Raw genomic sequence first — 13,354 nt, 5'->3', positions numbered from 1 at the left:
TCATGATTTCATACGGGATACTCTACCTGTGCTGCTAGAACATGTGCCTTTACAAGTACGACACAACATGTGGTTCATGCACGATGGAGCTCCTGCACATTTCAGTTGAAGTGTTCATACGCTTCTCAACAACAGATTCGGTGACCAATGGATTGGTAGAGGTGGATCAATTCCATGGCCTCCACGCTCTCCTGACCTCAACCCTCTTGACTTTCATTTATGGGGGCATTTGAAAGGTCTTGTCTACGCAACCCCGGTACGAAATGTAGAGGCTCTTCGTGCTGGTATTGTGGACGGCTGTGATACAACCCGTGGTCTAGGGGTAGCGTCTTTGATTCATAATCAAAACGTCTTCAGTCCCGGGTTCGATCCCCGCCACTGCCTAAATTTTGATAAATAGTCAGCATTGGCAGCCGAAGACTTCCGGCATAAGAACTTACCCTCATTCTGCCAATGGCCTTGTCAAAGAGGGCGGAGGAGTGGATAGAGGTTCAGGGCACTCTCTTGTCCTAGGGGTGGGAAATTGCCCCTAAAGGCGGAAGAATCAGCGATGATCAACGACATGAGGATGCAGAAGGCAATGGAAACCACTGCATTAAAGACACGTAACGTGTATCCACAGGACATGTGGCCTGTAATTGAAGAAGTGTCATGATGATCTCTCCATTGGCAAAAGATTCCGGAATAGTCCACCATTCTGATCTCCGGGAGGGGACTGCCAAGTGGGAGGTTACCATGAGAAAAACATTGAATAATCTACAAAAGGATAACGTTCTATGAGTCGGGGCGTGGAATGTCAGAAGCTTGAACGTGGTAGGGAAACTAGAAAATCTGAAAAGGGAAATGCAGAGGCTCAATCTAGATATAGTAGGGGTCAGTGAAATGAAGTGGAAGGAAGACAAGGATTTCTGGTCAGATGAGTATCAGGTAATATCAACAGCAGCAGAAAATGGTATAACAGGTGTAGGGTTCGTTATGAATAGGAAGGTAGAGCAGAGGGTGTGTTACTGTGAACAGTTCAGTGACCGGGTTGTTCTAGTCAGAATCGACAGCAGACCAACACCAACAACAATAGTTCAGGTATACATGCCGACGTCGCAAGCTGAAGATGAACAGATAGAGAAAGTGTATGAGGATATTGAAAGGGCAATGCAGTATGTAAAGGGGGACGAAAATCTAATAGTCATGGGCGACTGGAATGCAGTTGCAGGGAAAGGAGTAGAAGAAAAGGTTACAGGAGAATATGGGCTTGGGACAAGGAATGAAAGAGGAGAAAGACTAATTGAGTTCTGTAACAAGTTTCAGCTAGTAATAGCGAATACCCTGCTCAAGAATCACAAAAGGAGGAGGTATACTTGGAAAAAGCTGGGAGATACGGGAAGATTTCAATTAGATTACATCATGATCAGACAGAGATTCCGAAATCAGATACTGGATTGTAAGGCGTTCCCAGGAGAGATATAGACTCAGATCACAATATAGTAGTGATGAAGAGTAGGCTGAAGTTCAAGACATTAGTCAGGAAGAATCAATACGCAAAGAAGTGGGATACGGAAGTACTAAGGAATGACGAGATACGTTTGAAGTTCTCTAACGCTATAGATACAGCAATAAGGAATAGCGCAGTAGGCAGTACAGTTGAAGAGGAATGGACATCTCTAAAAAGGGCCATCACAGAAGTTGGGAAGGAAAACATAGGTGCAAAGAAGGTAGCTGCGAAGAAACCATGGGTAACAGAAGAAATACTTCAGTTGATTGATGAAAGGAGGAAGTACAAACATGTTCCGGGAAAATCAGGAATACAGAAATATAAGTCGCTGAGGAATGAAATAAATAGGAAGTGCAGGGAAGCTAAGACGAAATGGATGCAGGAAAAATGTGAAGACATCGAAAAAGATATGATTGTCGGAAGGACAGACTCAGCATACAGGAAAGTCAAAACAACCTTTGGTGACATTAAAAGCAACGGTGGTAACATTAAGAGTGCAATGGGAATTCCACTGTTAAATGCAGAGGGGAGAGCAGATAGGTGGAAAGAATACATTGAAAGCCTCTATGAGGGTGAAGATTTGTCTGATGTGATAGAAGAAGAAACAGGAGTTGATTTAGAAGAGATAGGGGATCCTGTATTAGAATCAGAATTTAAAAGAGCTTTGGAGGACTTACGGTCAAATAAGGCAGAAGGGATAGATAACATTCCATCAGAATTTCTAAAATCATTGGGGGAAGCGGCAACAAAACGACTATTCACATTGGTGTGTAGAATATATGAGTCTGGCGATATACCATCTGACTTTCGGAAAAGCATCATCCACACAATTCTGAAGATGGCAAGAGCTAACAAGTGCGAGAATTATCGCACAATCAGCTTAACAGCTCATGCATCGAAGCTACTTACAAGAATAATATACAGAAGAATGGAAAAGAAAATTGAGAATGCGCTAGGTGACGATCAGTTTGGCTTTAGGAAAAGCAAAGGGACGAGAGAGGCAATTCTGACGTTACGGCTAATAATGGAAGCAAGGCTAAAGAAAAATCAAGACACTTTCATATGATTTGTCAACCTGGAAAAAGCGTTCGACAATATAAAATGGTGTAAGCTGTTCCAGATTCTGAAAAAAGTAGGGGTAAGCTATAGGGAGAGACGGGTCATATACAATATGTACAAAAACCAACAGGGAATAATAAGAGTGGACAATCAAGAAAGAAGTGCTCGTATTAAGAAGTGTGTAAGACAAGGCTGTAGCCTTTCGCCCCTACTCTTCAGTCAGTACATCGAGGAAGCAATGATGGAAATAAAAGAAAGGTTCAGGCGTGAAATTAAAATACAAGGTGAAAGGATATCAATGATACGATTCGCTGATGACATTGCTATCCGGAGTGAAAGCGAAGAAGAATTAAATGATCTGCTGAACGGAATGAACAGTCTAATGAGTACACAGTATGGTTTGAGAGTAAATCGGAGAAAGACGAAGGTAATGAGAAGTAGTAGAAATGAGAACAGCGAGAAACTTAACATCAGGATTGATGGTCATGAAGTCAATGAAGTTAAGGAATTCTGCTACCTAGGCAGTAAAATAACCAATGATGGACGGAGCAAGGAGGACATCAAAAGCAGACTCGCTATGGCAAAAAAGGCATTTCTGGCCAAGAGAAGTCTACTAATATCAAATACCGGCCTTAATTTGAGGAAGAAATTTCTGAGGATGTACGTCTGGAGTACAGCATTGTATGGTAGTGAAACATGGATTGTGGGAAAACTGGAACAGAAGAGAATTGAAGTATTTGAGACGTGGTGCTATAGACGAATGTTGAAAATTAGGTGGAGTGATAAGGTAAGGAATGAGGAGGTTCTACGCAGAATCGGAGTGGAAAGGAATATGTGGAAAACACTGATAAGGAGAAGGGACAGGATGATAGGACATCTGCTAAGACTTGAGGGAATGACTTCCATGGTACTAGAGGGAGCTGTAGAGGGCAAAAACTGTAGAGGAAGACAGAGATTGGAATACGTCAAGCAAATAATTGAGGACGTAGGTTGCAAGTGCTACTCTGAGATGAAGAGGTTAGCACAGGAAAGGAATTCGTGGCGGGCCGCATCAAACCAGTCAGTAGACTGATGACTAAAAAAAAAAAAAGTGATACAATACGCCATTCTCCAGGGCTGCATCAGCGCATCAGGGATTCCATGCGACGGAGGGTGGATGCATGTATCCTCGCTAACGCAGGACATTTTGAACATTTCCTGTAACACAGTGTTTGAAGTCACGCTGGTACGTTCTGTTGCTGTGTGTTTCCATTCCATGATTAATGTGATTTGAAGAGAAATAATAAAATGAGCTCCAACATGGAAAGTATGCGTTTCTGGACACATGTCCACATAACGTATTTTCTTTCTTTGTGTGTGAGGAATGTTTCCTGAAAGTTTGGCCGTACCTTTTTGTAACACCCTGTATACACACATACAAATGTGTCTTATGTGCCAGTGCCCATCTTACAGGTTTCAAACAAATGCCATCTTCCATAACTACAGCACGTGAAATAGCGCAGCACTCCATACTCAGTGAACAAAAAGAAAAAACACTCAAAGGCATGTGAAACATATAGGTATACTACTTTGCAACAGACTCGTAGTCAACATCAAAAAGTTAGAAGATGAAAACAGATTTAAGGTAGAATTTAAAAAAATGTCAACTCGAACAGTGTTTCTACTTGTTAAATGACTATGTAGACAAATAAACATTTTCTGATAATGTTTATACCGGGTGATCAAAAAGTCAGTATAAATTTGAAAACTTAATAAACCACAGAATAATGTAGATAGAGAGGTAAAAATTGACACACATGCTTGGATGCTTGGAATGACACGGGTTTTTATTAGAACAAAAAAAAAAAAGAGTTGTTCACAGAATGTCTGGCAGATGGTGCTGGACGGCAAAACGTCAGTGACTGCGCGTGACAATCGTGTATAAAAAGAGCTGTAATGAGAGAGAGGATCAGATGCGCCAGCAGTCGCAGCATGTTGACGTTACCAGAAGAGGCGCTTTTAGTGAAGCTGTACTATCAGAATGGGGAATGTGCTAGTTCAGCGTTACGATCCTGTCGCTATAGGAAGGGGATCTGAAAGGGTAAAGGTCCATTGACAAATGCAGCTGTGGCGAGAATCATTTCGAAGTTCGAAGCCAGGGGTTGTTTAGACGATAGACCCCATAGTGGCTGACCGAGTACAAGGCGTAATGCTGCTGAGACAGTTCAGGAAGAAATGGAGACTGTAGCAGGTTCATCTATGCACGGGGAAGTCAGCGCTCGTGCAGTCGCACGTCGCACCGGCATTCCATTCACTACTGTTTGGTTGGCACTTAGGCGTACCCTCTGATGCTATCTGTACAAAGTCCATCAGCATCATGAACTATTACCTGGCGATTTAGTGAAGCGGAGGGCATTTGTCGTGTGGGCGTTTCAAAAGATGGCAGAAGATGACAATTGGTTGAGTAATGTGTTGTGGACCGATGAAGCTCATTTCACGCTCTAAGGATCTGTCAATGCCCACAACTGCAGAATTTGGGCTACCGAAAATCCTAGAACTAGAACTGTCATGGAAACTCCATTGCACAACAAGAACGTCACGGTATGGGTTGGATTTATCATGTCTACCGTTATCAAGCCTTTTTTCTTCGAGGAAATGTGTGATTCTGGTTTTGTAACTGCTACCGTGACGGGTGAGAGGTACGCTGATATGTTACAGAATCACATCATCCCAAGCCTGGCTGATAAACACCCGCTGAAACGTACGATGTTTATGCAGGATGGCTCTCCACCCGATATTGCTAGACATATGAAAGATCTCTTGTGCGCGTCGTTTGGTGATGATCGTGTGCTCAACTGGCACTTTCATCATGCTTGGCCTCCCAGGTCCCCAGACCTCAGTCTGTGCGATTATTGGCTCTGGGGTTACCTGAAGTCACAAGTGTATCGTGATCGACTGACATCTCTAGGGATGCTGAAAGGCAACATCTGATGCCAATGTCTCACCATAACTCCGGACATGCTTTACAGTGCTGTTCACAACATTATTCCTCAACTACAGCTACTGTTGAGGAATGATGGTGGACATATTGAGCATTTCCTGTAAAGAATATCATTTTTGATATCAATATAATAGAGGGAAACATTCCACGTGGGAAAAATTACATATAAAAATAAATATAAAAATAAAGATGAGGTGACTTACCGAACGAAAGCGCTGGCAGTTCGATAGACACACAAACAAACACAAACATACACACAAAATTCTAGCTTTCGCAACCAATGGTTGCCTCATCAGGAAAGAGGGAAGGAGAGGGAAAGATGAAAGGATGTGGGTTTTAAGGGAGAGGGTAAGGAGTCATTCCAATCCCGGGAGCAGAAAGACTTACCTTAGGGGGAAAAAAGGACAGGTATACACTCTCACACACACACATATCCATCCACACATACAGACACAGGCAGACATATTTATTGGTCTTTAAATATGTCTGCCTGTGTCTGTATGTGTGGATGGATATGTGTGTGTGTGCGAGTGTATACCTGTCCTTTTTTCCCCCTAAGGTAAGTCTTTCCGCTCCCGGGATTGGAATGACTCCTTACCCTCTCCCTTAAAACCCACATCCTTTCATCTTTCCCTCTCCTTCCCTCTTTCCTGATGAGGCAACCATTGGTTGCGAAAGCTAGAATTTTGTGTGTATGTTTGTGTTTGTTTGTGTGTCTATCGACCTGCCAGCACTTTCGTTCGGAATATCATTTTTCCTTTGTCTTAATTTGTTATGCTAATTATTGCTATTCTGATCAGATGAAGCACCATCTGTTGGACGTTTTTTGAACTTTTGCAATTTCTAATAAAACCCCATGTCATTCCAAGCATGTGTGTCAATTTGTACCTCTCTATCTACATTATTCCGGGATTTATTCAGTTTTCAAATTTATACTGACTTTTTGATCACCTGGTATTAATGCAGAACTTAAAATACTGTCTTTAGTCCCAAAACCTTTTCTTCTTCTTCTGGTTTTGCAGCCTCATTGGACCACTTCAGTCATTCATTTTCTCGGAATCTTCTTCAATAAGTTTTCTTTCGAACTGTTCGGTATCTTTTCATTTATTCTGATCTTTTTTGTCTTTCCTCATCTGAAAATACCCATTTTATTGTTTGTTGTTTGTCTATTTTTCATTTAAATCTCATTTTTACGTTTTTCATTTTCTTTAAATTTTCTGTTTTGTTTTGCAAATCTTCCAGCATTAATTATAGCACTTTCACATCCTCCCTGATTTCCTTCATCCATCGTACTTGTTGCTTCATGTTCCAAAGTTTCTGTATAATTTTTCTTGGTAATATGGTGTCCTCATAATGTGATCAAAAAAGAGATCCTTCTTTTCTGTATAGCATATATAATGTCCTCCAGTTTGCTGTACACCACTTCATTTGACACTATCAACTTCGAGTAGATTTCCCCACCATGTTATAGTTCTCGGTGAAGATTTTAATTCGCCGGATATAGACTGGGAGACTCAAGCATTCATAATGGGTGGCAGGGACAAAGAATTCAGTGAATTTTTTTTAAGTGTCTTATCTGAAAACTACCTTGAGCAGTTAAACAGAGAACCGACTCATGGCGATAACATATTAGACCTTCTGGTGACAAACTGACCCGAACTACTTGAAACAGTTAATGCAGAACAGGGAATCAGCGATCATAAAGCGGTTATTGCATCGATGATTTCAGCCGTAAATAGAAATATTAAAAAAGGTAGGAAGATATTTCTGTTTAGCAAAAGTGACAAAAAGCAGATTACAGAGTACCTGACGGCTCAACACAAAAGTTTTGTCTCAAGTACAGATAGTGTTGAGGATCAGTGGACAAAGTTCAAAACCATCGTACAATATGCGTTAGATGAGTATGTGCCAAGCAAGATCGTAAAAGATGGAAAAGAGCCACCGTGGTACAACAACCGAGTTAGAAAACTGCTGCGGAAGCAAAGGGAACTTCACAGCAAACATAAACCTAGCCAAAGCCTTGCACACAAACAAAAAATGCGCGAAGTGAAATGTAGTGTGAGGAGGGCTATGCGAGAAGCGTTCAATGAATTCGAAAGTAAAGTTCTGTGTACTGACTTGGCAGAAAATCCTAAGAAATTTTGGTCTTATGTCAAAGCGGTAGGTGGATCAAAATAAAATGTCCAGACACTCTGTGACCAAAATGGTACTGAAACAGAGGATGACAGACTAAAGGCCGAAATACTAAATGTCTTTTTCCAAAGCTGTTTGACAGAGGAAGACTGCACTGTAGTTCCTTCTCTAGTTCATAATTTCTCCTAAGTATTTAAATTACTTCACTGTTTTTACTTTCCTGTTATTTACTATTATATGGTTGATTATTAGTGAATTTGCTACCACTATCTCAGTCCTTTTAATGATATCTGTAGGCCTATCTTTTGTGCAATATTTTCTAGGCTTGTTATTTGACTTCTGGCCTGTTAAATGTTTTTAGCTACTAACTCTAGGTCATCTGCAAATCCCAAGCAGTTTAAGTTTATTTGATCTTTCTTGGTTCCAATTCTTATGTTTTTAGGATTTTCGTTTTACCATTGTATTCTCTCGTCACGTACTCCAGAACAGAGTTGAAAAGGAATGGTGATAAACCCCCTCCCAATCTTAACCCTGTTTTAATAATAAATGGCTCAGATATTTCACCTCTGAATTTTACTTTACAGTTGGTGTTTCTTAGAGTTCAGGTTATCATTTTTATTAATTTGGTTCAAAAATGGTTCAAATGGCTCTGAGCACTATGGGACTTAACATCTGTGGTCATCAGTCCCCTAGAACTTAGAACTACTTAAACCTAACTAACCTAAGGACATCACACACATCCATGCCCGAGGCAGGAGTCGAACCTGCGACTATAGCAGTCGCACGGTTCCGGACTGCGCGCCTAGAACCGCTAGACCACCGCGGCCGGCTTTATTAATTTGGGATGCAGACCAAAATTCCTTAGTATCTTCATCATTGAAGATCAATCACGAGCTTTTTTGAGGTCTACAAAAGTTGACTTGCTGTTTTTTCTTCTTTTGTAGTAATTCATCACCAGCTTCAAGGTAATTGTCTGTTCTGGGCAGTTTCTGCACAGTCTAAATCCTACTTGGTATTCTCCTAGTTCCAGTTCAAGTGAATCTTTACAACAATTGTATAGAATTCATGACATCACTTTATATGTGATATCCAAAAGAAAATTCCTCCATAGTTGTCTGAATTTGATTTCTCTCTTTTTTTGTTTAATGGATAAATTATAGCTGTAGTTCATTGTTTTGAAAGTTCTTCTTTGTTCCAGATTTTCTTTCTGCTTCTGTGTAATGATATCTTCATTTGGTCTGCTGCATATTTCCAAACTTGCACAGATGTTTGATCTTCTCACTTGCATTGTAGTTTTGAGCTTTTTCAGTGCTTTGTAGACATCATGGATTGCAAATGGGTTTATATTTTCTGCTGTTATTTTAATAGGGTATCTGTGTGTATTTGAAGTAATTCTGGGCAGTCTTTGCAATTTAGTAATTTGGCAAATGTTTCTGCTAAAATTTCTTTGTTTTCTTTCTATTGCTATGGCCATCTTATTATTGTTGTCCTTTAGCATTAATGTTGAAGGATCATATCTTTGTAGTTGTCTGCTAAATATTTTGTGGTAAGCCCTTGAGCTTGTTTTCTTACTATTTGTTTCTATAATTAGAATTACATCTTTTTGATACTGGTGTTTAACATTTCTCATTATTTTTTGGCTTATCTTTCTTTGTTCTGTGAGTTCCAAGTGTGATTATTCTTTTGCTGTATTTGCATATCTAATGGACAGCTGTTGCGTGATGTAAAATCTCTTCAGCTGCCAGAGACTGTGGTTATGTGTGTGCGAATTGCATTTGCTGTGTGTATGTGTGTGTGTGTTTTGTCTAATTTTGAAGAAGGCCTTGTTGACCAAAAGCTCACTTTCTGACAGTCTTTTTGTTATGCCTATCTGTGACTCAGCATCTCCGCTATACAGTGAGTAGCAACTATCTTTTTCATAATATTATTAATTATTGTAGTGTATATATGGACTTTCTGTCTAGGGAGGACAAAAGCAAAGCCCTATGGAAAACAGACTGTGCAATTATAATACCACAAGCAAACATGTATATGAACTTGTGTTACTATGTATTCTATGATTTTGTGTTATTCTCTGTTGCTATGTGCTGTATGATCTTGTATTATTCTGTGTTACTATGTATTGTATGAGCTTGTATTATTTTATGAAATAAAAATTTCTTAAAGTAAAAACATACTTTTAATGCCTAGACCACAATTTTCCTATCACAATTAAAGTATGATAACAAGTTTTGGTTGCTATCTGCAACCACCTTCAGTTCGTCCAAAATGTGAAAGTGTGTTGAATAAGCATAGGAAAGCATCATTAGCTGTTATAATGCAATAACATGCAGATTTAAATACCAAAACAAAAAAAGTACTTAGTTTAAAATCTTCACTGTGAGCAAGCCAGGTTGTATACTGTAATCTCGTAGGATGACAGCAATATAGGAAAATGTACAGCTGCTTGAGTAAAAGTTGGATCAAACGTGTGTTACTTGCAATAGAATAGCAGATATTATTGTGAGAACAACCTGCCAGGATAGCCGAGAGCGCTAACGCGCTGCTTCCTGGACTCAGGTAGGCGCGCCGGCCCCGGATCGAATCCGCCCAGCAGATTAATGACAACAGCCGGTGTGCTGGCCAGCCTGGATGTGGTTTTTAGGCAGTTTTTCACATCCTACTAGGTGAATACCAGGCTGGTTCCCACGTCCCACCTCAGTTACATGACTTGCAGACATTTGAAATGCATTCACACTATTTCACGATTTACGTTCGATGCAGACAGCTGGGGTACACTAATTCCATCCCGGGGGGTATGGGGTGGTGGCAGGAAGGGTATCCGGCCACCCCTTAAAACTGACCATGCCAACTCCGTCCTTATTCCTGCCAACCCTGTGCACAATGCAGGATAATGATGGTAGCAAAAGAAAGAAAGAAAGAGATATTGTGAGAACAGATGTGCAATGGTTCCAAAAACTGTCAGCTGTTCCATAGTCTGGCTTACACAAGAGTGATCCTGCATGGCACATGAAGTAGTTGTCCTTATGAAACGTGTACAAGTTCAGGATGATAGGAAAATACTGCAGCAGATTATGGTTTACAACATGGATTGCTTGTGGTGATCTTTTTGAACTATGTACTGTTATTGTTTTGTTATTTATGAATGCACGTTATTGCATGACTACACCTAACGATGCTTTACAGTGCCTATTCACCACCTTTTCACATTCTGAACGATGAAGATGGTTGCAGATAGCAATCAAAACTAATTATCGTACTTTAATTGTGATAGGAAAATTGTGGTCTAGGCATTGAAAGATTTTTGCTTTAAAAATTGTATGTAATAAATCACTTTAAAATCATCATCTACTCCATGACAATTATTTTGTACATACTTTTTTATTTACATATTTGCATGTTCCATTTCCTTGAAATGGTTTCCCATCAATTTACATGTGTATTTGGATGACAACCATACCATATTTATTGTTAATAGATGGATAAATAAAATAAATACTAAATCTCTTTTTTTTACATGCAACAGAAAATTCTCCAGTCCATAGTGTGCAATAAAGGCCTTCATTGTTACTGTGATTACATGGTTTCAAAAATTTGTATTCCTATTGCAGGTCAACATTAAACAAACACTTTCTTTTGCCCATTTCTAAACAGTAAGACAAAAAAGGAATAGAGACAAAATAATCAAAAACCTGTGCATGATTTACTTCATACAAGATAACAACATAATGCAGTATCCCTTTTATGTTGCCAAATGTTTAGGTGAAAAGTTGTGGCAGGACTGTTAGCCACACCCACCAGGTTTAAGATTAAAAAAAAAAAAAAAACAAAATGCCCTCGCTAGTCAAATACTAGAACCCCAGACATTTTTGCATGACTCATGACTGATGAGGTGTGCCCAAATTTCCAGGATGAACACATGTGTCTACATCCTTGAACTTAAAATGAGAGCAGTATGTTATGTAGCATATCAGGTGCACTTATTATGTGTGTTATCATTATTGTTAGATAATGTATTTTTGTGTAGAAAGCTGTAATGGAAGAATGAAACCACAGAGAACATTTAAAGCTCTTATACTAATATTATAAGAATGTGAATTCTGTAGGAAAGAAGTGTGATGAAATCACTGATGCTTTTGAATTGGCTTTGTGACTGATAAATATCCAAACTTACTTAATGTCAGGTCACTGTTTCCTTTCCCTTGTATTGGTAGCACAAGGACTTTCCCATCAATTTGATATTTTCCTTTTAGGTCCAAATTGGGAATTGATACCTTAGCATCAATATGGAAGTTGTCTGGGTCCAGATTAACCCTGGGGAGAAAAAAGATTTAGAATTATTTTATGTAACAATTCAAACTGTACAACACTGACAATGTATGTATGGACACAAGTGTGTAACCCCCCCCCCCACACACATACAGATTGAAACATGATAAACATAATTATATCACTCTTTGTTGAGCTATAGACAGTCTCACTTTCTCAGTCTTCACTTACTTTAAGTCTTTCACAGTGATGTCTCCAAATCCTGTGAATGTCTGATCAGTGAAATCCAATTTGATATTAACTGGTCCATCTCCTTGATCAATCAACATTTGTGTTACCTTCAGTGGATCTATTGAGTAGACTCCAAATGCTGGAAGCCCTAAAACATATCATAGGTTAAATGTCAAGCCATCAAATGCAGCAACAAGGCAGTCATTAATGGCCAGATGGGTGAAAAAAGGACGAAAAAAAAGTGGAAATTGGGAACATTTCAATAGAAGAAAGGTAGGAACCCACATATGGTGAACCAGAAAGCCATACGTCAAACACCATCCCTGAAAAACGTGAGGATTTTTTCCTACTAAGTACACTTGCTCAAATAGTGAGGTAAGTGGTCAAGCAAGAAATGATTTACTCCCTGTACCTAATTTTAAATTACTGCATCAAAATTTCAATCACTCTCAAATAAACTAAATGAAATAGAAATAATGTTAAATGACTAAATGATATTTCTGTACTAAGCTTTACAGAACACTGGCTCAAACAAGATATGTTAGAGCAAACATACATTCTTCAGTTCAAACTTGGAAGCATGTTTTGTGGGAAAATATCAAGTCTGGGGGTACCAGTGTATATGTTAGAGAAAACATTGAATTCAAAAGTGTAACTACACATCATAAACTGTCCTGTGAAAAAGATACAAAACTCTCTATAGCTGAACTACTAAGGCAAAATACAGTTATTGTTTGTGTATACAAGTCACCAGATGGGGACAAAAAAGTGTTTTACAGTTGCGTGGAGGACCTCTTGGAAGAAATTCACTCTCCCGAGAGAAATATAATTATATTTGGTGACTTTAATATTGATTTCTTGAAATCCAATAAATTCAGAGATGACATTATAAATCTACTACTTTCGTTCAATGTCAGTGCAATGGTAACTGAACCAACTCGAGAAACACCAACTTCTGCATCTGTTATTGACCAGATCTTGATAAATACATGCAAATATGCCTATAACATACAAGTTGTAAACATGGGGTTTAGTGATCACAATGCTCAAATTCTTGCCATGAATATTTCAGAACACTCAATTTCCAGTAGAATACAACACACTGTAAGGAATTTCAGTACAAAAAATGTGGAATATTTCTGTTCTCTCCTTAAAGGTAGAAATTGGAAAAATGTATATGACTGTAATGGTAC

At 39.1% G+C, this 13,354-nt stretch overlaps 1 protein-coding gene across 1 annotated transcript in view; it reads right to left on the bottom strand.

The window, feature by feature from the left end:
- The window catches only part of LOC124711150 (protein takeout-like), an 85,859-nt gene that overhangs the window by 9,721 nt on the left and 62,784 nt on the right, over window positions 1-13,354 (bottom strand). The window contains exons 3-4 of the mRNA XM_047241050.1: window positions 12,162-12,309; window positions 11,836-11,975 (exon numbers count right to left, since the gene is read on the bottom strand). Coding sequence (XP_047097006.1) covers window positions 11,836-11,975; window positions 12,162-12,309 — 288 coding nt within the window. The remainder of the gene's footprint in view (window positions 1-11,835; window positions 11,976-12,161; window positions 12,310-13,354) is intronic.

This window comes from Schistocerca piceifrons, chromosome 8, assembly GCF_021461385.2.
Source record: "Schistocerca piceifrons isolate TAMUIC-IGC-003096 chromosome 8, iqSchPice1.1, whole genome shotgun sequence".
Lineage (NCBI taxonomy): Eukaryota > Metazoa > Arthropoda > Insecta > Orthoptera > Acrididae > Schistocerca > Schistocerca piceifrons.
This window is presented reverse-complemented; position numbering and strand designations above follow the sequence as displayed.